The 23,680-nt window shown below is 54.2% G+C and overlaps 7 protein-coding genes across 7 annotated transcripts; 5 read left to right on the top strand and 2 right to left on the bottom strand.

Moving 5' to 3' along the window:
* Positions 1-1,124: 1,124 nt before the first annotated feature.
* Positions 1,125-5,946, top strand: BDZ83DRAFT_583143 (uncharacterized protein; the record flags this gene model as incomplete). Its single annotated transcript, XM_060505621.1, has 3 exons — positions 1,125-5,070; positions 5,122-5,351; positions 5,410-5,946. The coding sequence occupies 3 exons, from the start codon at positions 1,125-1,127 to the stop codon at positions 5,944-5,946; spliced, it is 4,713 nt and encodes a 1,570-aa protein (XP_060362417.1).
* A 777-nt stretch (positions 5,947-6,723) lies between these two features.
* Positions 6,724-9,279, top strand: BDZ83DRAFT_427618 (GTP-binding protein RBG1). The gene is made up of 7 exons (XM_060503024.1): positions 6,724-7,023; positions 7,136-7,156; positions 7,455-7,737; positions 7,844-8,372; positions 8,561-8,669; positions 8,854-8,974; positions 9,194-9,279. Exons 1-7 carry the CDS (start codon positions 7,003-7,005, stop codon positions 9,211-9,213), a joined length of 1,104 nt encoding a protein of 367 aa, XP_060362416.1. The 5' UTR covers positions 6,724-7,002; the 3' UTR covers positions 9,214-9,279.
* An 816-nt stretch (positions 9,280-10,095) lies between these two features.
* BDZ83DRAFT_629122 (uncharacterized protein) lies at positions 10,096-10,611 on the top strand. Its single transcript, XM_060508748.1, has one exon. The coding sequence runs from the start codon at positions 10,292-10,294 to the stop codon at positions 10,469-10,471; it is 180 nt and encodes a 59-aa protein (XP_060362415.1). The 5' UTR covers positions 10,096-10,291; the 3' UTR covers positions 10,472-10,611.
* Positions 10,612-13,298: 2,687 nt separating this feature from the next.
* On the top strand, positions 13,299-13,986 carry BDZ83DRAFT_653953 (uncharacterized protein; the record flags this gene model as incomplete). The annotated part of the gene is made up of 2 exons (XM_060510675.1): positions 13,299-13,574; positions 13,750-13,986. 2 exons carry the CDS (start codon positions 13,299-13,301, stop codon positions 13,984-13,986), a joined length of 513 nt encoding a protein of 170 aa, XP_060362414.1.
* Positions 13,987-15,023: 1,037 nt separating this feature from the next.
* BDZ83DRAFT_629119 (uncharacterized protein) lies at positions 15,024-15,468 on the bottom strand. The gene has a single exon (XM_060508747.1). It carries the CDS (start codon positions 15,458-15,460, stop codon positions 15,188-15,190), a length of 273 nt encoding a protein of 90 aa, XP_060362413.1. The 5' UTR covers positions 15,461-15,468; the 3' UTR covers positions 15,024-15,187.
* Positions 15,469-21,638: 6,170 nt separating this feature from the next.
* Positions 21,639-22,697, top strand: BDZ83DRAFT_427560 (uncharacterized protein). The gene has a single exon (XM_060503023.1). It carries the CDS (start codon positions 21,910-21,912, stop codon positions 22,522-22,524), a length of 615 nt encoding a protein of 204 aa, XP_060362412.1. The 5' UTR covers positions 21,639-21,909; the 3' UTR covers positions 22,525-22,697.
* On the bottom strand, positions 22,698-23,476 carry BDZ83DRAFT_783977 (uncharacterized protein; the record flags this gene model as incomplete). The annotated part of the gene is made up of 1 exon (XM_060515600.1): positions 22,698-23,476. A coding segment is annotated over one exon (606 nt), but the record flags the coding sequence as incomplete, so codon positions are not given.
* Positions 23,477-23,680: the final 204 nt, after the last annotated feature.

The following is a 23,680-nucleotide window of genomic DNA, read 5'->3' as shown; positions in this document are numbered from 1 at the left end:
GGGCAGATTCGAGGTTTCCCACCAGCAGGAGAAAGACGATTTTTTGGACTAGCAAACCACAGAAAAAAACCTTGGATGGACGGGCTACTCGTTTTGCGTTGGAACCATAGGAAATTTCCGCAGGTTGGTGTGTCCAGGGTCAGGTGGCCCAGCGACAACGTGCAGCCAGTGATGCAGCTTGCGAAGAAAAAGACGACGGCGTTGCTATCTCAATCTCACCCTATCTTTCTGAAGCAAGGTGGGTGCCGGGGCTAACGTCCAGGTTGAATCCTGGGTCGTTTGGTCTGCCACCCAAGGAGACAGACAGTGTACTTACTTTTCGTCCAAGACGGGTACTCGTCGATACTGCAAAATCTCGCCGTGATTCCAAGTACCGCTTGTCAAATTCGACCCGAGAACGTACCTAGTAGTGCCGACTGCTGGCTGATGTGGCCACCTCAGTCGTCAGGCTGCCACTGTCAGTGCCGCTACCACTAGGTGCCTGCTGCACACCTCTCACTTTCCATAGCCTGCTGCTTGCCTCAGGGCTGCGTGCTGCGTGCTACGTGCCTGCTTGTCTGATGCCCGGCTGCTACTGCTGCTGCTTTCTCCGTCTTCCCGTCTCCTTTGCTGGTTGTGACTGTTCCGTGTCCCGTATTCTCTCGAGCAAGTCCCCTCCCCCCTGGTCGGGCCCAATCAAAGAGGTGGCGATCAGACTTTTTGACTCTGAAGACTCGCTCGCGGCCCCATTTCCACCTTTCAGCCAAATCGAAGCATCAAGCGTCACCAACGGTCCCTTTTCCCGCATTCTCTACCAACGCCCGCCTCCATCCATCTTGCACGCATTATTCTGTCCCGGCCAGGCGCTTCCTTAGTCGTTTTTCTGTTCTTTTCATCCTCGACGTGATCCGATATCCACACAAGCAACGTTTTCCTCCCCGTCCGACACCCACGCCCAACGCCTTTCTCGCGCGCGCACCCCCCGTGACTGACCTGGCCACTTTCTCTTAGGGGGGTCACCTCGAGCGACTGAGAAACAGTCCATCGACCGCCTTCAATTCAATTCGCCTCTCTAACCCTCTTTCTCGCGGCCGACCTTTGGCCAGGATGGTGCTGGCCAGTTTTTCGACCTCTAGATAAATGATATGGATGCGCAGAATGCTGCCGGGTCCGACAAGTCGAAGCCCGTCGCTACGGCGGAGAAGCGACCGGGCAATCACCAACCTGACGATTCTCATGAGTCCAACAGCAAACCGACCAAGAACGTGGACGATTCCATCAAATCCCCGCCTCATCTACCCAAAGACGTCAAGCCTAGCGTAATCGTATCTCGCGCCCCTCCCGTAGCCGACGACGCTCCTGTCGACCGAGACTCTGATGCCGAGACCATCGTGCTACCTGGTAAGGATGGCCACTCACCCTCCAAGGCGAGGAAGGTAAAGCACGAGGATCGCAGCGATGGAGAGCCCCCAGTTCTTCCGGTTCCCCTGGTCCCCAGGAAAAATCGTGACGCGAGTGCTAGCAGAGACGGCGACAAGGAAAAGACGGCCAACCCTGCCCGTCTGTCCGAAACGGCTTCCTCTCTCGGTTTGAAAAAGAAGCGCCTTCACGATCAATCGGCCAGGAGTAAAGATGGTTCCAGCGGCCTCAGCTCGGCTCCTGCATCCCCTCCCCACCACAGGCGTCGATCTGGTGGGCACTCCGATTCCGATACGGGCGCTGACCGTAGGAAGTCCCCCAAGCTGTCCCTGAAAGACCGGGCAAAGTCCATCGACAGAATTCCCCACAAACGCAAAGCTTCCAGGGCAGACTCGGATGATGAGGCGGAAAATCGAAAGGTCCGACGGCAACGAATCTCGGACCACAACACCATAGAAGCTCGAGCTCGCCTACCCAAAGAACCAAAGTCTTCGTCTTCGTCTAGGAGAGAACACGACGGCCACTCAGGATCACGCACCAGATCCGTCTCTCCACACCACCCACGTGCTCACAGGCGGAGCGTCTCGACCCAACTTCCCGCAAACTCGTCTAATGGCCTGAGCTACAAGAAGAAACGTCTGCCTCCTCCGCTGCAATCTACAGACTATCACTCGGATGAGTCCTCTGCCAGTGGTAGCCCTCATCCTCGGAGCTCCAAGCTGCGAAACCTCTCCACCCCTGCCACCGCTGAGTCAAATATGTCGCCGGCCAAGATCGCACCACACAAGAAACATCTCGACGCACACGGCCAAACCTTCCTCGCTAGGGCATGTGCCCGAGGCGAGTACGACCTGGCCAAGCAAAGACTAGGAGAGCGACCCGAGGACCTTAATGTGGCCGACTACGCTGGCAACACACCACTTCAGATTGCCGCGATTAACGGATACGAGGACATCGTCAAACTTCTCATCGACGCGGGCTGCAACTTGGACTGTGTCAATTATGACAAAGACACACCATTGTTAGACGCTGTTGACAACGGTCACTTGGGAGTGGTCAAGTTGTTGCTGAATGCGGGGGTAAATCCGAGGAAAGCCAACCTGAGCGGAGAGGAACCTCTGGACCGAGTCAGCGACGACTTGGAGAATGCAGACGATTTCCGAGCCGCATTGAATGAAGCCAAGTCACGACAAGGAGAACGCAGACGCACATCCGAAGACCACCACCCTACCGATCAATTCGATAGTAGATCGTCTCATGGCCCGGACAGTCCTCGTCGGTCACCTGCACCATCTGCGTCCAACGCCAGCGGTCGGCGAGCCGGCACTGTCAGGGCAAACAAGACAAGCAATCATCTCTTGTACATGTCACTTGACGACAAGACGTTACGACAAGCTGCAGGAAAGGGCGACGAGGAGACTGTTACGCGAATTTTGCAGGTCAAGGACGGTTGTGATGACTCAGAAGCCATGGTTGCTGCCGCTCGTGGTGGGCATGAAGTAGTGATCCAGCTGCTCCTGGCTCTTGGTGGAGCGAACCCAGATCCTGCACCTGTCTCGAGCATGCCACCCGAATTCGCCACCCCGATGTTGGCGGCGATCGGCCAGGAAAATATTAAGGTCGTCAGGCTACTCTTAGACCAGGGGAATTTTGATCCAACTCGCCGATTCAAAGGCGAGACCTACCACGAAATTGCCCGCCGTCGACAGGGAACGAACTGGAAAGACGAGGAGCACATGCTCAAGGAGTCTTACGATGCCTATAGAAAGTCACACCGCGACATTTCAAAGACAAAATCTCCTGGCAGACGCGAACGAGAAAAGGAACGCGAAAAGGACCGCGACAGAGAGCAGGACCGCGAGACAAAGCGCCAAGGTCGGAATGAACTCAAGGACGAAGCGCGTGCACACAAGCGTAACCTTTCTAGCCCGTCCCGTGACCCGGAGAAAAGGAAGAAACTTTCTTCTGGACGAACCATCACAAGTCCAAAGGAGAAGCGTAGGGCGGATTCATTTCACGAAGATCAGATCTCACCGAAGCGTGGTCCTGGCAGGCCGCGTAAAGAAGACCGAGTACCTACAATCGCTGTTTCAGACCGAGAGGCTTCACCCGCACTTTCGCAGAAGCAGGCTGCTAAAGCAGCGAAACGAGCCGAGTCCGACGTTGCCGCAATGTCTTCTGAAGGAGAGGCTGCTAAGCCGCGCCGTAAGCTCGTATCTAAGGGAGAGCTTCGTGGCGAGAGAGAAAAGAACCGACGAGCGAGCATGGTGTCCACCACATCATCATTGAAAGATCCTTCGAGCCCGCGCGACCCAAAACTTGATGATCATCCCGAAAAGCCAAAAGGCGAGCCGCTGTCGGAGAAGTATCACGATCGCACGAAAGCTCTCAAGAGGGACGAGTCTCGGGATCGGCTATCGGTGTCTGGCGACAATTCGTCCAAACGGCATCGTTCTAGTGTCACGCCACCACATTCAAGCACGGGAGACAAGGAGGAAGGCGAGGCACCCGTGAAGCGTAGGCGGCTTGATGTTGAAGGCAAGGAGCGACGACCTAAATCGACCGCTTCACCCGATGATCCTCACAGGACACCTCGTGATGGCCCGCCCCGATCAAAGTCCAGCTTGAGAGACCACGACGACAGCGATCGGAGACCGACGAAGGCTAAGGCAGATGCCGATGGCCATAGACGAGAATCCGGCAAATCGAGCAACAGCGACAAGTCTAGTATCCACGTTAAATCTGAGGATTTTGACATCGAGATGCCAGATGCATCGGATGTAAAGGACACAGTGGAAGCGGAACCGCGTATCAAGAAGGAGCGCGATGACGAGAAGCGACGCCTCGAAGAAAAGGAGCGGAGGAGAGAAGAGAAGCGTCAAGAAGAACGAAAGCGCCGCGAAGCTGAGGCCGAAGAAACCCACAAGAAGGAGGAGGCCCGTCAGCGCGAACGCGAGGCCGAAGAGAAGAAGCGAGAGGCCGAGCAGAAGAAACGTGAAGCTGAGCAGAAACAGCGTGAGCGCGAGGCTGAGGAGAAACGCTTGAAGGAAGAGGAGGTAGCCAGACAACGTGAGGAGCAGGAACGCAAGCGCAAGGCCGAACTCGAAAAGAAACGCCAGGAGGAAGAAGAACGGCAGCGGCGCGAGGCCGAAGAGAAGAAGCAACGCGAGCGTGAAGAAGAAGAACGAAGGCTCCGCGAGGAGGAGGAGAAGAAACGGCGTGAGGAGGAAGAATCGAAGAGGAAAGAGGAGGAAGCTCGTAAGCAGCGAGAGGAAAAGGAGAGACTCCGTAAGGAACGCATCGAGCGAGAAGCTGCCGAAGAAGCCAAGCGAGTTCGCGAAGAGGAGGAACGACAAGAGCGTGAGCGCAAGGAGCGACTTGAACGCGAGGAGATGGAGCGCAAACGAGCTGCTAAAGAGGCCGAGCAGCGCCGTATCCTCGAGGAGCAAGAACGCTTGCGCCTGGCGAAGCTCCCTCCGCTGTTGCGCTGGCTAGACGCTTGCCCGAACCCCAAGACCGCGGAATACGCCGCCAAGTTCAAGCATATGCAAGGCGTGCGGTTCGACACCATTCAGCCACAAGCAAATGGCACAGCAAGCGGCAGAGAACAGTGGGTGCTAAACATCCATGCTGCACTCCTACTCGGGGAGAAGGACCTCTCCCTGTCAAGATGTAAGTGCTCACATGATCTGTCCACGTTGCTCATCACTAACGAAAAATCAGATACGGCTTGGGAGCATGTTCCCGTGTCCGATCTCGCTAAAAAGGTCATCTGGAGACTCGAGTCGGATTGGTATGCCCTGCTTAAGGAGAACTTCTACGAGCTCGGGACTGGCCTATCGGATTATTACGGAGAAGGCGAGGATCCCTTCAAGATGAGCTTTCGCTTAAAGGAAAAACTTCGTGGCGAAGCCCGTGAGAAGTTCTTGAAGATGGACATGTTCTTTGTCAAGGTATGTTGGAAATTTGTCCCGGGATAATGATGGGTGGTTAGGCTGACTCGGAACATAGGTGTCGGATTTGATGTCGACTGCTCAGGACGTTCCGCATCTTCGGGACCTCAAGATGAGCGTTGAGTATCGCGAACTCCCAGACAATGAAGGCCAACTCTACGGATGGCAAGTCCCGCAGAAATGGAAACAGGACCCCGACGCTGATCGATTCCTTGGATTTGCGCCGCGGAACAAATACTATATCAACGGTGTCATGGTCGAGGAGCAGATGCCTGGATTGTCTGCCACAAGCAGCACACCCTTTCCCGAGAAGCGGGTCCCTCGAAAAGGATTGCAGCAGGTTTTCCCTGGCGACCCCGACTATGCCCGTGTGTGCAAAGAACAAGGGCTTGATTTCCTCTTGAATGGCACAAAAACGCCGACGATGCCAAACGGCGGACATTTGTCGCCACGGAGTCAGTCGAATGCCGCAGAAGCAATGGCCGAGACCGTCAATGATACCCAGCCGGCAGCTTCCGCTACTGCGCCAGTGTTGCCCGAGCCGAGACATGTTCCTAATGGCGTTAACGGCGTATCGGCCCCAAGCACCAACTGAGTTGAGTTGGATCACAAGTAGATCAAACGAACCAATATTTAATATACACATGTACACATTGATACAGCAATCCCCGGATCGTTACGCACCGAGTACCGATGGAACGTACCAAGGGACCGCTGTGCACCATCAAAGATAGACCCAGCTGCCTATCTGCCCTTCGTCTTGTCTCGCGATCCTCTTGATAGGGGGAGTTGCTTGACTTCAACATAGGTCTGGTGGATACTAAAGACGTATTGCTCTCGCTACTTTGTGGTCAGCAACACCGTGGCATTTACTCTTTAGGCCTTGTTGGGCGACAAGACACTAAATCAACAGATGAAACTTTCATCAAGAAGAAGTTCAAGGAGCGCAAGAGTTAGCTCTTATGTGTGGTTAGTTGATGAACAACGGATTGGATGGCCACCATTAGGTCTGAACGAGAGCCGAGAATCAAGAGCTTGGGAGCCTGGGAGGCATTGCTAGTTGGGATGGGACACAGGGACAGGGAAGGTAGAAGACGAAAATAACACATTCAAAATGCAGCCTGTCCAGATCATCCCTACGTGCCTTTTTTGTGTTCTGAATAGATATTGCACCCAATCATCATTCGCGAAACCAAGTGCTGGCGTTTCTTACCTAAGATGTTGAAGACTTTTGATTGAATGATTCAGGTTTCTGACATCACTGCGTTCAAAAACCCGTGCAGCCAATGAAGGCGGTGCATTCCCAACAAGCCCCGCCGAAATTTCATGTGCAGCACCTTAGCCTTTTCGCACAAGGTGCCAGTGTCCCCGCCATTTTGCACCCCAAAACCCACCACCAGGTGCACAACCGGAATCAACATCTGCCAGAACCGTCAACCCAAACTTGGGCAGCGAGACAGAAGTTGGACGACGACGAACGTTACTTATTTGATACCCCCCAAAACTCTGCTAGCCACGGCATACTTTCTCTTCGCTTTGCCTTCTGCCCGCGCCTTGGACGTCGACGTCGCAATCGGTAAAGCTAATCATCCAATAAATCGAACCCCTCCATACTGCGCAGGAACGTCTCGAGTGACGAAAAACCGCAATCATGGCGACCACAGTTGACAAGGTAATGTTTCTTGCGGAGGCCTTCACAGCCGACAATATTGAATTTGCCGCCCTTCCTCCCCTAAGGGCTATCCGTGAGGACACCACCTTGACTAACACTTTTGTTCATGTAGATCAAAGACATCGAGGCCGAAGTACGTGTCCAACCCCTCCTCCCCCTCCACCTTCAAACCGAGGGCAATCCTCGTCCCGCCCCTTTCCCGTCGTCGGCGATGTCGAGAAACCTCGAAGGCCGTTTCTGCCTATGACCTGAACGAGGAAACATACGTTCGTGATGTCGTCAACAGACAAGATAATCACCTCCAAGAAACCCAAATGTTCGACCCGGCGATATCAGGAAAAACCCCCTCCACCCTCTACACAGAAAATCCACACAAGAATGCGACGCGCAAATCAGCAAGCTGACGGAATGCTCTCTTCTACCTCACACAGATGGCCAAGACCCAAAAGAACAAGGCCACGTCCTTCCATTTGGGTCAACTGAAAGCCAAGCTCGCCAAGCTCAAGCGTGAGCTCCTGACGCCCTCGGGTGGTGGTGGCGGCGGCGGTGCCGGCTTCGACGTTGCGCGTACGGGTGTCGCGAGTATCGGCTTCATCGGCTTCCCTTCCGTTGGAAAGAGTACCCTAATGAGCAAGTTGACGGGCCAGCACTCCGAGGCCGCGGCGTACGAGTTCACGACGTTGACGTCCGTTCCGGGTCAGGTCACTTACAATGGTACGTCTTTGATAGATGTTGTGTGGTTCGGGACGATGATATGGCAAGAGAAGAGGAACGAGAAGATGAAAAGTCAACAACGCTGACATCCTGTTTCGCTGCTCAGGTGCGCCGCTGCAAATCATTGATTTGCCGGGTATCATTGAAGGAGCCAAGGACGGCCGCGGTCGTGGTCGCCAGGTCATCGCCGTCGCAAAGACGTGCCATCTCATCTTCATCGTTCTCGACGTCAACAAGCCCCTGACGGACAAGCGCGTCATCGAGACGGAACTCGAAGGCTTCGGTATCCGCATCAACAAGTCGCCACCGAACATCACCTTCAAGAAGAAGGAAAAGGGCGGTCTCAACATCACGAGCACCGTGCCCCTCACCCACATTGACCACGACGAGATCAAGGCCGTCATGAACGAGTACCGCATCAACTCGGCCGACATCGCCATCCGCTGCGACGCCACCGTTGACGACCTCATTGACGTCCTCGAGGCGAGGAGCAGAAACTACATCCCCGTCATCTACGTTCTCAACAAGATTGACGCTATCAGTATCGAGGAGCTCGACTTGCTCTACCGTATCCCCAACGCCGTGCCGATCAGTTCGGAGCAGGGCTGGAACATTGATGAGCTGATGGAGGCAATGTAAGGATTTTCTAACTTTGTTCCCCCCTTGCCTTCATTTCCTCCTTAGCCGTCGGGCCCTCGGCCGGTTCTCGTCTCCCGGAGCGACACGATCGTCGTCCACGGCAAGGATCAACCCGCTACCCCTAAAATTGCCCTCACAAGACCAGAGAAGCTAACGTTTCTGATTTCTTTTCCTTGGCGTATAGGTGGGATAAGCTCAAGCTGGTTCGCGTTTATACGAAGCCAAAGGGCAAACTGCCAGATTACTCTCAGCCCGTCGTGCTCCGTTCAAACAGGTGCACGGTCGAAGACTTCGTGAGTAGCCGGTCCTCCGCGTGACATTGCGTCCGTCCCGAGCGAACCCGTGTCGTAGGCTGAACCTTGTTTTCTCTTCCCTGCGACAAAGTGGCGCGCGCAAAAGTGGACGGACGGAGCGCATGTTGCTGCGGCTTGTTCTTGCTCGCTGTGTTTAAGCTAACCGGTTCGTGCTTCCGTCTAGTGTAACCAAATTCACAGGAGTATTCTCGAACAGTTCAAGACCGCCATTGTATACGGCAAGTCCGTAAAGCATCAGCCTCAGCGCGTCGGTCTATCTCACGAGCTAGCCGACGAGGATATCGGTACGTTTTCATCTTGTGTCAAGGACCCCCCACAATCCTCAGTTTCCCTGGTCGTCGCCGTCGCCGTCGTCGTCATCATCATCATCATCATCATCTCAAAACCTTGGTTTGCCCCCGCGAGCTATTATCAAAAGGCCGGCGGGGAAAGGAAGCGCAGTCGAGTGAAATTCGGTTAAGGGAAAGCAAACAATGGCACTAACATCTTCAAACTACTCGTAGTCACAATCGTCAAGCGCTGACGAACGCGGCGACGAGCTAAAACTCGGCGGCGCATGGCGGCCGTTTGTCGTCATGCTTCTCCCCACGCCGCCTCAAAATGCATTGCCTGGCCCAAGGAGAAACAAGCCCAGCCCAGCCCAGACCCAGACTTTCAGCCCGCCTTCGGGGTCCTCCTCGTCCGCAAACCCCCATTTTGGCGAGGGAACACAAAATTCAAGCCACTTGCCTCTTTCCTCCGCCATCTTCTCCTCCACGCCCCCCTTCCCTCCAAGTCATCTGCCGCGATCTCACTCGAGTCCCGATTCCATGGCATCGTGTGCAAACTCAAAAAAAAAAAAGAAGCACGCTACCCTACCTCCTTTCAAAAAGTGAACATTGAAACCAAAGGCAACCGACCGGCTCCAACTGCATCTTACGCGCGTAAGCTCTAAGCCAAGGCCGGGAAAACACAATGGCACTGTTTGGTTGCGACTCTCTCCTTCTTTCAAGGAACAAGGCTGAGCTGAGCGAGTGAGAGAGTGTGTGGGGTTTTTGCTGTCTTGGTACGCTACTTTCTCTTACCGAGCATGGGATGTGGGAATGTGTGTTGGCCGCAAGCAGACATTTTCGTGGCGGGTGGGGGGGAAAGGGGACGTTTAGGTCCCCCTTTGATGGGCGGCGTCAAGGTATCTTCCCTGCTCTCTCTGTCTTGTTTTCTTGCCGCCGAGATTTTGATGGGAGATGGGAGATGGGGAGGGATGAACGGATGGATGGATGGGGGGACGTGTTGACGGGGATCAAGGGCAATGTTGGTTTCTCCAGTCCAGGCAAGCGTTTATACGGTTATCATCATGCTACTTTTGCATTATAGAGGAGAGAGAAAGAGATGAAAAGGAAGGGAGAAAAGGGGGGATGGAGTTCAGGCTTGCAACAAAAAAGTGATTTGTCCTCAATCAAAACGGTTTCTGGCAGCAAAGAGAGAGAGAGAGAGAGAGAGAGAGAAAACAATGCCCGTCTCCCCCTTTGGTGTGTCCAATTCGTTTTCCCCATCTCCATCTGGGGTATCCTTCGACTAGGAAAGAAACGGTGTACCATCATCTATGGTATGCGATCATTGTGATGAATTTGGGTTGGATTGGGAATGGATGGATCGGTCCAGTTCGCGCGTTAGGGTCCAGACTTCACGGCACGGTAGTGAAGCCAAAAGCCCACGCTACCTTACCTCAACTGCCCATCCCGTCCATAATAGTTCAAGTCATCCGTGGTTCCCATCCTCGCCACGAAGCCGTCGGGCACTAAAGCTGGCTGCCGGGCGGCGCGTGCCTGACAGGACAAGCCCGCCGTGCCGCTCAAAAAAACGAAAGGGCTCTCTCTCTCTCTCTCTCTCTCGCCGGTCTCCAATCCGTGTGGATACGGAGGAGAGCGTGGCTTTTTTTATTGTTAGCCAGCCGTACCAGCCTCGCGCATGAGCGCTCGCACGCAGCACTACCATTGTCTTTCATCGTCCGCTTTCGCATGATAGTCTTCCGAATGCCGTCGTCGAAGGGGGCGAAAAACGAGATTTTGGATGGAGTACGAATATAGATAGACTGTCGTTGGAAAGCTGCCCCCATCCCCGCCCCGTCCCTACCCCACACGCGCCACCATCTGAAGTTCACGCAGCAGCAGCAACCCAAGGCGAGAGAAAAGTCACAAAGCTCAAATCGTGGGCGAACCTGCATAGCCGAGGGCCTCTTGTCCTGCGGCCGCAGATGCCTCCCAAGAGAAGCGTGGGTTGCATATTCTTCTTTCTGCAAGAAGGCTCAACGCATGTGTCCGTACCGGGCGTGTATCCCCTTGGCCAGCTTACACTACTTTGCTCCGCACGCGAATGGGAAAAGAAGAGGTGGTGGAAGAGAGACAGAGAGAGGAACTAGAGGAATAGGTAGCGTGGACAAGACCATGCAGCTTCCGCGCGCGCACACACACACACACACACACACCACACACTCTTCTTCTTCTTCTGCCTCACTCCTCCCACAGTGCATGGGTGACAGGCCGAGGAGGGGTGGGGGATGGCGAGCGGGTGTGTGGGTGAGCCAGACGGGGGACTCCCTGGATCGAGGGCAACGTCGGCGCTTAAAGCAGAGCTAAGACGACACCCTTCTCTGCTCTCTGCGATGCTGCTCTTCATAACTCCGCCTTTTCCTCTGCCCTCTCATCCCGCTGCTGCTGACGCTTGTCTCGAGACGGACTCGGCACTACTGGCGCGATGCACTTCACTGCAATTCCCCGACGAGAAACGTGCCCGGCGGAATGGCAGCAGCCACGGACCTGGTTTTCCTCACTAGAACGAAAATAAAAGAGGGGGGATGGAGGGCTTCACCACCAGTCAGATGCGAATCCTCCTCTTCCGCCTGCCTTTCACAAGGCTTGCTTTACCGCCCATGTCTCGTGGTCCCTTTTATCTCCCCTTCCTCTCGCAAGTCCCGATTTTTGTTTGCTACTGCTGTGCGGGACATGCTAGTTAGTGGTGGGTCGGCCGCGGCCCTCGCAGCGAGCCGTGATCTCATCTCATCTTATCCTTGGAGGATGATGGGAGGAGCTCGGACGATGGGTTCCGGGTCCGAGTCCGCGATATGCGAAGCAAGGAAAGGTCGATTGCGGAGTATGGTAGCAGTCAACATCCATCCAGCGATCTTGGCCCTTTCGTCTCGACTTCGACTCGAGATTGCTTGCGGGCAGACGAGTGTATCCGTACCTTGCATCAGATACAGATGAGGCGAACGGCGGGCGATAGGACACAGACCACGGGAGAACGGCTGCAGGGAAGGGTAAATAGGCGCAGGGGCAACACAGACGGCGGCGGCGGCGGATGCTGCGCTGCAATGTTGCTCGTGCTGCCCAGGTCCCCTGCTCGCTCCAAGGCGACATGAGTCGACCAGCCCAGTCAGTCCCAGCGGGTTTTGGGGGAGACCTCGGGAACAAGCAAGCTGCGCTCCACCCGAGCACTGACGCAGCTCTCACCTCCTAGACTCCTCCGAGAGTGCTGCTCCAAAGGGCAGAGTTGGTAGAGAACGTCCCGCGCAAGCGTAGGTGGCACTTCCAAAAAGACCAAATGCAGCCTTGGTTGGAGATAGTCTGCCAAAGGACCAGTCGCCGAAGCAGGCATCGAGGAGGGCAATGACCGACTGGCATCTTGCCCATCATGTTCGTTGAGACATGAGAACGTGGATGCGGTCATCCGCTGTGTCAAACGAAAGTCCTCGTGTCTGGCTGAATTCTCAAAGCCCGAGCTCCTCATGGCTTGAAACAATGGCTTGGTCGTGAATTCCTGCTATTTTAACCAGGTAGGGCAGCTCAACGTGATCAGCCACGGCTGACAGCCACTGACGAGGCGAGCACCAGAGCCTGAGATTTCTCCTCGTATCCGAAAGCTTCTGAAATAAAGTTGACGGGCAGACTGCTCTCGTCGTCGTACTAGCATGGCTTCAATTACTAGTGATATCGTCAGCCTGGCTAAGACGCGTCAGTCATGAACTCATGGAAAACCCTTACCCTACCTAGCGGCGGGAAGATGCCAAGGGAACGATGGAGTAGATGGGTCTCCAAATCAGCCTTCTTTCCTGTTTAGTCTATTCCCCGGCCCGCCCATCATCATTATGCATGTTGCTTGCCCAACGTTGTCGTAAAATGAGAGGCCCTTCTCATGACTGATGCGAAGCTACTGTTAGAGCGATCAGATACTGCTTCGGGTGAGGGTTGAGTCGGGGGTGCTATGGTATCAATTCAGCCTGGCCTAGGATACCGTCGGCAGGGCCCGCTTCATATTGAGAACGGCGCACGTTGCGGGCCAACGCGGGTGGATGCTGGTCGACCCTGGACCAAAACCTGGATCATGCCCCAATCATAGTTGCACCCTACGGCCATGCTCTCCTCTCCGTTGAAGTAGGTAGGTATTCACTTTTGTGCGCCATTGCGTCGAGGCTTGGCCAGACCATCCGTTTAACGAAGCCTTTCGTAGATGGACCCACGGCTTAGCAAGTCTTTGTATCCGTACGTGACCATCTGACCAACTGGGAATCAGTCCGGGTCTCTCAATGGCCTCGCTAGGACCGCCTCACGCGAGAGAAATCTTTTCCATCCAATGACCACTGCGAAACTGGTGATGAATCCGGAATTTATGTCCAATGGGAGTGCCGAAAACGATTTGAGCGCTGCTGTTGGTCAGCAATCCTCCTTCAACTCTTGGTTCCCTCGACCGAAATGGCGCTTGCACTTGTCTTCTGACTGCCATATCAAGTCTTGTGACGACTGCGAAGGTGATCGTGGAGTTGGAGCTATCCAGAGAGCAATCGAGTTCAATGCCTCACAAAAGTGGACCGGATATTGGCGATTATACCCTGCTCAAGACCCATTGGTTGTAAAATGAGTGTAAAGGTCCGGCCCATGATGAGCTGGCCAGATCTATCAAAACTGTATCGACTCGAATCTCCAACCGCATGACCGCGGCAGGCTCAACTGGATGGGACATGGGCCACAACATGGACGGCATGGACCGACAAACTAACGGAGTACAATAAGCCATGATTGATTAGAGAGAGAGCATTGCGTTCAGCGTTGGAAGAAGAAGGGGAGGCGCCCATCGCAATCGCCTGGCCATCCAACGAGGGGCGTTGGTTGTTGAACGACTCTCCACGATGAGTGTGACGGTGGTGGATTCCAATTCCATGAAGGTTGAATTGCGTCGCGAGGAGTCCTTGTACCCTTTACGGAAAGTTGTCGGGAACGGCTTTGGCGATGTCGTGGCGGGTGCGTCAGAGTGGTTCGGGTAGTTCTTAGTTCAACATCGGGCAGCAGCAAGGCTTGACAGACTGCCATTGACGTCGCATATCAAACTTGAAATTAGAGATCAAAGCGCTCGGCAGACCTTGGCTTGTTTGACGTCTGAATTCTGGTGGGATTTGAGTGCTCGCAGATAGGTCTTGGAGGGAAGTGGTTTGAAGGTATCGGACCAGACTGAAGAGGCCCCTGTGGTAGAATGCATTGATCGCCATAAACTGCCGTAGACGTTTATGCTGCCAATGCCCGGTTGACTTGATTTGAACAGACCGAGGCTGACAAAATGGCACGCTATTTTGATATTTGCTGACAAGGACCTGAGGGTTGCTCGAAAGGCGATAGCAGTCCGCGAGTGAACGACCGGATATCCGTAACAGGTTCTACACAGTAGGTCTATCAAACCACACCCCCTCCCCCGACGGTCGACGACTATGTATCCGTACTTTGAACGGTTCAGAGAAGGGTGGGACGTCGGGGTTGCCCCCCCCCCCCTTCCCCCTCCCCTGACAACGCCAGACAGGGATGGGTCAGGTCGCCGGCGGGCCATTTCTCGTAGCATCAGTCGATCGCTTGACAGCCTGGACGGACTGGAGACAACCAAGTAGGCTTGTTACTTGTACGGCGTGGTAGGGTCGGGGCGATGTATCCGCGAGGCGTTTGCGAGTTGGGGGACTAGATTTGGGGAAGGGCGAGAGTAAGAGGGGAAAGGCAAGTTTCGCGGTTGGCGTGCGGCGTGCCGAGTTAGGCGCACATTGTATCGGTGAGAGAGGAGACTACCAATTTCTATACAGCTCTGAGCTAATAAGCCGTGGTGGGAACAAGGCGCGATAGGAGGCCCATGTGGTACGGAAGACGCCTCTCGGTAAAGTATTCGCGCATCGCAGGCTCTTGGACTCGTATCCACGGAGGAATGGTGAATCGATATTATAACGAAGTGTCGGTCAGGAATCAGGATGGGTATCCGTAGCGGGAGTGTCAGATGATGAGGCCGTTGAGTGGATGTGTTTCTGGCAGGTCGTTTACATTGTCTTCGTCCATGGTTCAAAGGTAGCTTGGTAGGTATGGATAGTGTACGGATAGCTTGGTGGGAGCGGCTGGAGACGTGGAGGCAGGCGGCCGAGCGGTCGAATGAAAGTCTAAGGTGCCGAGGGACTAAGGCAGCGGGAAGGTAAGAAAGTTGGAGCCCCGATCCAGTCAGGGTCTTTGAAGTGCAAATGAGACTGTGACTGGCTCGTTGTAAATACCTCCTGCGACGATGTCTGAGTAAGGTATGCGCGCGGAGTATCCGTACAGAGTAGAAGATGCTTGTTGACAAAATGGGAGGAGTGTACTCCGTAAGGTAGGAGAATGAGAGCCAGGCGAGTATCCGTGAAGGTCAAGGCATGGGAGCTTCATGAGTCGCAATGAAGGAGCATTGGGCAGCGATGGCCCTATGAGAAGCAACAGCAGCAAAAGACGACCCCTCATAAGCTGGCCAGGGTATCATGGAAATGGAAGGCAAGAACGGGACGGGACCTTGGTAGTTTACCATTTGCTACTTCCTTTTTTTTTCTTTCTTTCTTCCTTTGCTCTCCGCCCAGGGCAGGCATGTCCCCCAGTCACCAAGTGTTTTTGTCCATCTCTTGCCCTCCACTGTTTGAGCTTTGAAGCTCGTTCATTCGGGGAAGGTACGGACCATGGCGGTAAAAGGTGGACCCGAATGCTTGAAGTGGGGTCCGCCTTGAGGTTAAGAAGGTGGAAGGTGGATAGTCAAGGTCTTCCTGCCATCCTGGAGCAGTGGAGGAGGTTGTCTCTTGACGGGATGCAGCTCGAGATGGGAAGGAAGCAAGGATTGCAGAGTTCACAGTGCACTTGTTGCTCCTGCTCTCTCTCTCTCTCTCTCTCTCTCTCTCGTGAGAGTCTCCCTCCCCCTGCTCAGACATCCCTGCCCCGTGCGTCCTTAGGGCTTGTGGTGGAGCAAGGAATGGACGGGTGAGCCAGTCAACGATTGCCCGCCGGTCCACTGCCCAAGATGGGACGACGTTGTTCCCTTCCTTTCCTTTTGGCGTCCGTATCCGTCCATGTCGTTTCCTTCCATGCCGCCCGTTCATCTCTGGTCGACTCCAAAAGACGGGCAAGTCTGAATCATCCGCGTGCTGAAGCAGGCACGGCAGACACCTTATCCAAGACCACTGCTCCGAGAAACATGGCACTGGTATGGAACCGAAGCGAGGAATGCAAGTACCGTTACATGTCAGATACCTCGACTTGTTCCATCAGCGGCAGGTACCTTCCATTCCATACCTACTTCAACCACGTAGTTTCGACCTACCTACCGTACCTACCTTACCCTAACAGTCGTTAGGTAAGCTGTCTTCAGTTGACAATGGAACCGCCAGGAAGTGCGTTACCTATGGTACTGCCCAGCTTCCGGCAGCTACCTACCTCAGCACACTTAGCTTCCATACCTTCTCCACCCTGGAGAACAGCTTGGTACTAAGAAATAGAAACGGCGGCTTCATCTGCGAATACCAGACTAACACCCTTCCTCATTTACTTCTCCATGTCTTGTCTTTTGCCTCGCCTCGCCTCGTCTCGTCTCGTCCTACTCACTTTTCACATTGGAATGATCCCTCCATCCGCCATCGCTCACACTACTCCGTAGGGATACCTCAACGTTCCGCCTTGTCCTAGCAACATCCCCACGCAAGCCGCCGTACGGAGTACCGTTCATCTATATCCCTCTCTGCTCAATCTAACCCCTTGTCGGGGCAACACTCGCCAGTACCTACCAGTACTTCGTACCCATCGCGGAAGCAGAGGCAAAACCAGAAGAGAGGAGAGGAACCGACCGTCACACCATGTACGAATACCTACTGCGGCGAGCGAGCAAGGCAAGGAACCCGCTCTTCTCGCCTAGGCCCCGTCTCCGACTAACCCGATCTCGCTCTCAGTCTCTCCTCTCACGCAACCATAGCCCGTCAAGGGTGCAAATGCTCCGTCCGTCTTTGGATCAAGACCTCTCGCCGTCTCTTCTCCGACCACTACCTACACAGCACTCCAGTGAGCATGTTACCCAGTACGTGTGTGTGTGCGTGTCGTGTGGGTGGTAATCTCAGCGCAAAGCAGGTCCTGGTGTCAGCTAATTGGCGCGCGATTCTTCCGTTTCTCGACCCCGACTCGGCTTTTCCTGATTATTGAGCACCCAAGCGACCGTTTTCTGTAACATCTCGTTTTCCACCTTTCCTTTTTTTATTTCTTCCCATCCATCGGCTCCAGACTCGTTGTCGTCTACCATTGTATTCCTTTGGTGATACGATTTCGGCTTTTCCTACAGAATCTCCCCAATCCGCACCATCGGGCCATCCATCCCATCTGCTGTCATCATCTCGCAGGAGGCCGACATACTCAACTCCACAACCCAGGGGCCAAGGATATGGCTAATCTCGACTCTCAATTTCAAGAGGCCAGAGGCAACCATAGGCCGCAATAGAGGGCAGCATTTCTTGCCCCGAGTGGCTAGTAGCCGTTCGCCTACCAGCCAGCGTTGGGGGAACAATAAGACATCAGCAAAGTCGAGGCGAGCCGCGAGGCCAGGTCTAGACAAGGCGCTATAGGACGAGACGAGACGAGACGAGACGGAAGCAAATCAGCATCTCAACTAGTGTCTGTGTGTGGCTTGTCCCATTCCCGTCGACAGCGTTTTCCATATGGTCCGTCGTTTCTTCCCATGCGGCAACGGAGACAAACTGAGCCAGTGGCTTCTTCTAGCTCCTCCTCAATACCCTAGCCGTGGCGGTTGTCAGTGGTGTAGACATAACTTCTAGGCCGACTATGATGTCTTCATCGATGAAAACACTCACACTATCGCACAAGATACGCAACCTCGTCAACGTCAACAATCATCCCCCAGATGTGTGGAACTCAGTTTTACGGCATTTGCCTCGTCCCCGTTTCTCTCTCTCTGACCCTCTCAGTCAATCCCGCCGGTTGCAAAGGATCTCGTTACTGCCCTCGCGGAAACCATTCTCCATTCTACTCTGTCTCATTCCCTGCCAATATCATGATGCTTCATGCATAAGACTGTGCTGTAATCGAGTCCTGACGTCGCACCTTTGCGGCTTTGCCATTCTTTTAGGCCTATCACAACCATGCTCGTTGCCAGGCGCTTTCTTCTGACAGGCAAGTTGCATTTGCATGCTCATTGTCTTGATCAACACATCGCTCATCAACCAAACCTTCACCTGGCCGACGTTGCGCGTGTCTACCCTTTACTCTATCGTCTCTTAACGTCTACCTAATGACCACGCGGTTGTGGTACATAGAGAACTTCATCTTATCCTTCGCAAGGTCTGGTCTAGTACCACACACCCCGAGGGGCCGAGTCGAGACCCCGGCTCTACTTAGATTCAATCATACACACCACACCCCCAGGAGAAGACGAGACACACACCCCAGACCCTTGCCGGTAGTGTACTTACATGGGCATGGGATGCATCCGCCGTCGCTTTGCCTGCAGAGCTTCTACATATGTACACTGCGGCCCACCGTCGCCCACACAACCTTCATCCTTCCGTGCGCCTGATACCTAGTATTACTATCTTGACAAGCCCGCCTACCCCAACCTCGACCTGCTGCTAGCTTTGTCCTTCAAGCCTTGCCTTGTGCGTCGCGGCGTCTGATTCTTGCAGCATACCGCTGTCTGATTCTCCCCTTCTGAGTGGCCCGATCCGACTTTCCAGTCCTGTCAGGCTCGTTCGCCATCACCCTCAACTGGCCGACCGAATAGACAGACAAGCCTTCTCCCCAGGAACAGCACTCTTTCAACAGTCGATCATCCCTCGAACATCCCTCTTTCATCCCATCCTTAGTTTACTGTTGCGAGGCGTGTCTTCGCCAGGAGTCGGCCACCTCGCCAAAGACTAGAACAACAACCTAGCCCCGGTTAATCTAGGTATTTTCAAACCGCAATACGGTCAGAAGACCCCCTAGAACAGACTCTGGGAACCAGCTGGGGATTCTTGATACGGCAGAGGACCAACTTGGTGGTTGCCGCGACAGGAAAGGGTTGTTGGTGTTGCACCCGCATTCTAGGCACGACCTCAAACTATTACTCTAGAACCCGCACACCAGACCGGCACTTCTCGTTTAAGAAACCCACGGAGAGACATACGGCTAGCTGGTCAGTCCAACTCACAGACGACGTTGCCCCCGACACCTCTCTGCAGCCTGCAACGCACTTGCATCAAGTCACCCTGAGAGGCCCAGGGCTTCTTGACCTACAAAGCAGACCGCCTGCACAGCGCGCCTTCAGCAACCAATTGGCCACCTCTGCCATGCATGGTGTCTTCCTTTCTTGAAGCCAAACCCACCAACATCTGTCGGGACCAGCAATCCCCACCCTTGGCCCGAGTGTCATCCCATCAGTCAAGTCAAGGCGAAGCCTTCAGCGCGACCCCCTCCTCTCAATCACCAACCTGGAACCTGGACTTTACGACAACAGGCCGGCCAGACAGTCTCGTTCTGAGTACTGCCAAGTTGGAATTTGGGGATCGAATACACATCTAACAGTTATATAAGCAATGAACAACTCCATCGTGGGGACTGCCACCATGGACCAGGACAACCACCTTACCCAGGACGAAGACACCCATATGGGCCACAACCACACAACGTTCGGCACCGAAAGTTGGGGAGACATGAGTCCGTACGGCCATCAGAACAGCATGTCGGATTTCGGAGGCTTCACTTTCATGCCATCAGTCACCCATGGATTACCGTCTGAGTCGATCGGCAGAATGCCTCCTCCGCCAGCTCCTGTGCAGCCGATGCAGTCTCATCAACAACAGTCTCATGCCCAGCTGCCGATGCTCATGATCCCATCTCAGCCAACGTGGCCTAGCATGTTGACCAACCCCAACAGCTATTCGGCACCTCCCTTGGGAATGGCACCCGTCGTTGCCCCAGCCCCTCCAAGGCCTACACGGCTGACAAACGGCCCACAGCCGCAACAGCGGAGGGTCTTGACCGACGACGACCGAAAGAAAATGTGCCAGTATGCTGCTGAGCATCCCAACGTGAAGCAGACGGACATCGGCGCCATGTTTGGCGTTGAACGAAGGTAGGTTCAAGCATGTGCATGAAGTGAAGAGCACGTTGAAGTTCTGACCTTGACATCCCAGCACCGTATCCAAAGTTCTACGCAACAAGGAGAAGTACCTGAATCCGGAAGCGGACAGAAGTCAATCTCCCGCTGGCAGGCGGCACACCAAGGGGAAGTTTCCGGACATCGATCGGGCCGTCGCGGCATGGGTCAGGAGACAGCAACAAGCCGGGTTAACACCTAGCGACGATGAGATTCTCGATCAAGCAAAGCACTTTTCTCGTACCACCAACGGTGGACCTGAAGCCAGCCAGATGAAGTCCATCAACACCACTTGGTTGGAGAGATTCAAGCAGAGGAACATCTTGGTATCAGGAAAGCTCTTGCGGAGAGCATCGGAAACGAACATCACAGACCACGCCAAACTATCTGGCTCTCCGTCTCTTGGGGCATCCGGCATCTCACCGGCATCGCCAACAGGACACCCATCTCCACTCTCGGCTGACAGGAGTGATGAGGACGCTGTTCACGGTCTCGGTTTTGTCGGATATGGTGATGGCGGCGCCTACAAACACACCAACTCGCAAAGCACTACGTCTCTCCACAGCGCGTTAACCGATGCAGGAAATTCGTCCTTCTCGGGGAGTGCGATGAGTCCTACCGCCACATTCACATTCTCCCCTGACCCCAACGCTGGTCAGTTCCTTCCCAATGATACATCGCGCCAACTGCATGGAGGGGTCGCTTCAAACTTCCAGAGACCGAGGAGCCAAACTTTTCCCACTCTCGATCTGGAGTACATGAACCAGGCCGCATCAACAGAGCCCATGACCCCCAAGTATCACCCGGCGTCTACGGCGCCTTCTTCTGCCTTGGAATCGCCGGTTCATGAAATGGCAGCACCCCACTTTGGCTTAGATACCGCCATTGCTTCATCGCCGCACCTGCACCACAGCAGTAGCAACAGTAGCATGGCTGGCCGATCAGCCACGACTCCAGCTGGGTCATCTCCGACATCACCGACACAGGAAGATGCTCGAAAGGCTGCGGACACGCTGCTGAGTTACATCCAAAGCACCAATGGGGGAGCCTTGTTGGACCAAACGGAGTATGTGGTGATGGTCAGGTTGACGGAGAAATTGCGCCTACAGCAGCATCAACTTGCGAAATCCGGAGTACCTCAATCCCTGGGCATTTTGGATCGGATACCTGAAGGAGACGCCGAGATGGCACCGCAACATGTGCACTCGATGCCGCTGGGGATCAAATCCGAGCCCGTCGTAACTCAATGAACACCCGGCCCGATGCTTCAGCAAATCACTTGCAAAGCAAAACCACATCAGATCGCGCATAATTTCCCTTTTTCGGCAAGAGTGTTCTTCGTCATTCCCCAAGGCGTTTGTTTGTTTGATTGCTTTGATTCTGGACTGGATTGGGAAACAGGCCACCCCGCGCGCATGGTATGCGCGGGCATCTACAACAGGACGACGACCTCCATTTTGGTCGCACCAATCTCTAGACCCGACGAGAGCTCTGCAAAGAGCACATCCCCCTCGCCGGGACCGGATTTTCGATTTTTGGGAAAACAAAAACCCACTTCACAATGGCGATACCTATCATTGGGGATACGACACCCCAGGAATACACGGTCAATGTCTCACGACAGCCCCAAGGCTTTTATCGAAGGACCTTGAGGCTTCAGACTCCGCGACAATAATCTCGGACGCCTGTGTGTTCCCGCCGCCGGTCCACGGTCTCACGACAGTTGGAAATATGGGCAAGTAATTATAACTTATCAATACAGGACCGGGGTGGACACTGGCCAGAGACGACGATGCGGAGACATTTTCTCTATTACTTGAAACAACAGCATCACTATTATCCTTCCCACTCGAAACTTCAGTCGAGACATCCATATACCCCATTCTTATCAACGCTCACGCTCCCCTCGAGGGAAGACCTTCCGCTCACGCGAAACACCGCAAAATTCTCCGCGCACCACATCGATTCAGGCCTGGTTTTCAATAGTCATCTTTTCTTTATTCGGTTTTTTTTTTTGGTCTGGTTCATGTCTGTCTCTCTCCATAGCTTCCGCGAGCGCGAAATTTTCAACCATTTCTCCATTTCAATACTGTATTATCCTAGCCTTCTCTTATACACTCTCTGCATCTCTGAGGCGACAAGAATAGGAAGTAAGGGGAGGGGGTTCCGGTTGGTTGGTTGGTTGGTTGGTGGCCGGTCAGCCAGGCACGGTATCTACAAGGGGCGGGTGTCACGGAAAGAGGCAAAGACTTTGAGCCAGGCACGGGTTATCATAAGTGATCAACTGGCTAGGAACGAAGCAAGGCAAGAGGTCGAGACGAGACATATAAGGCAGAGGGATGCTCAAGGAACGTTGAGGGGAAAAGCACGATGCGACACGACGCGTACACAAAGACTCATCGTCTAGCTCCGGCCAGAGAGTTTGCGTGGGGAAAAAAAAAAAAACCGAAAAAAAGAGGGCGGCCCCTTTTGCATTTGATTTCCTAGGGATATGCCCCTTTTTTTTCCTTCTTCATTCTCTCCCCCTTTCCCCCTCCCGACCGGTCTGCGAATACACGAACGTCACAAAACGATTTGTCTCTTACCTTTCATGATCAAAAGTGCATTTGTGACTGCGTCTGACCATGTGTCATATCATGATATCTGAGAAGGAATACATTGCTTCATCATGTGGAATTACAAAATGCGTTTCTCAGGCTAACAGGGTATCTAAAACACACAGAAAGGCATAGGACTTGTTCATAGTTAATCCATCACAGGCTCAGACGTTCCTCCCAGAGCTCAACGACGCCTTTCTCCGCTAGCTCCGGCATCAGTCTCACCAAAATCAGCTCCAAAATGCTGTACACCAAGTGCTTGTTGCAGTATTCGTCAGAGAAAATATCGAGTATTCCCTCTTCGATCTCGAACAGCATTCGCTGCTGATCATCGTCCTCATTCCCTTTACTTCCATTACCTAAATCATTAGTTCTGTTATCGTTGGTGGCACCACCTCTGCCAGGAACATCGGCCTCGCTCTCGCTCGTGGCCAAAGCAGGAGCAGCATCATCATCATCATCAGCACCAGGCCTCGACTCCGGTCCGGACCGCCACCGGAAGCCAAGGCCTCGCCCGCCTAGATACAGACCAGCCAACCAGGGCGGGATGCTGGCTAGCATGGCGCTAGCGCACCTGCGGCGCAAGGCACGCAGCTCCTCGTCGGATGAGGGGGCCACCAAGGTCGAGACGCCGGGGGCGTTGTTGGGGAAGAGAGCAGCGCGGATGGAGCGGAGAACGGTTGGCAGGTATGCGGCGTCGAGAAGACGTTGGTGAATGGTGTGCGAAATGAGCCTGTATTTCGACGCGGCAAGCGCTTCATGTCAGCTTTCTTCCCGGGTATGCTTCCGACTCGGACGGTCGCGACGGTCAAGTGTGTGGGGGGTTGCAGGGGCTTTTGTGTGAACCGACAAAGGGAAGCAGCGATCTGCGGGAGGGGAAGTAAGAGAAGGAGGGATGTCAGGAAAGGAATATAGACGGCTAGGCCAAGGTAACACGAGGTTGAGAGCAGGGGTAGCTGAGCGCCC

This window comes from Colletotrichum acutatum (assembly GCF_030867785.1).
Source record: "Colletotrichum acutatum strain CBS 112980 chromosome Unknown BDZ83scaffold_80, whole genome shotgun sequence".
NCBI lineage: Eukaryota > Fungi > Ascomycota > Sordariomycetes > Glomerellales > Glomerellaceae > Colletotrichum > Colletotrichum acutatum.
The sequence above is the reverse complement of the archived record's forward strand: the minus strand, read 5'-3'. Positions and strand labels throughout refer to the sequence as shown.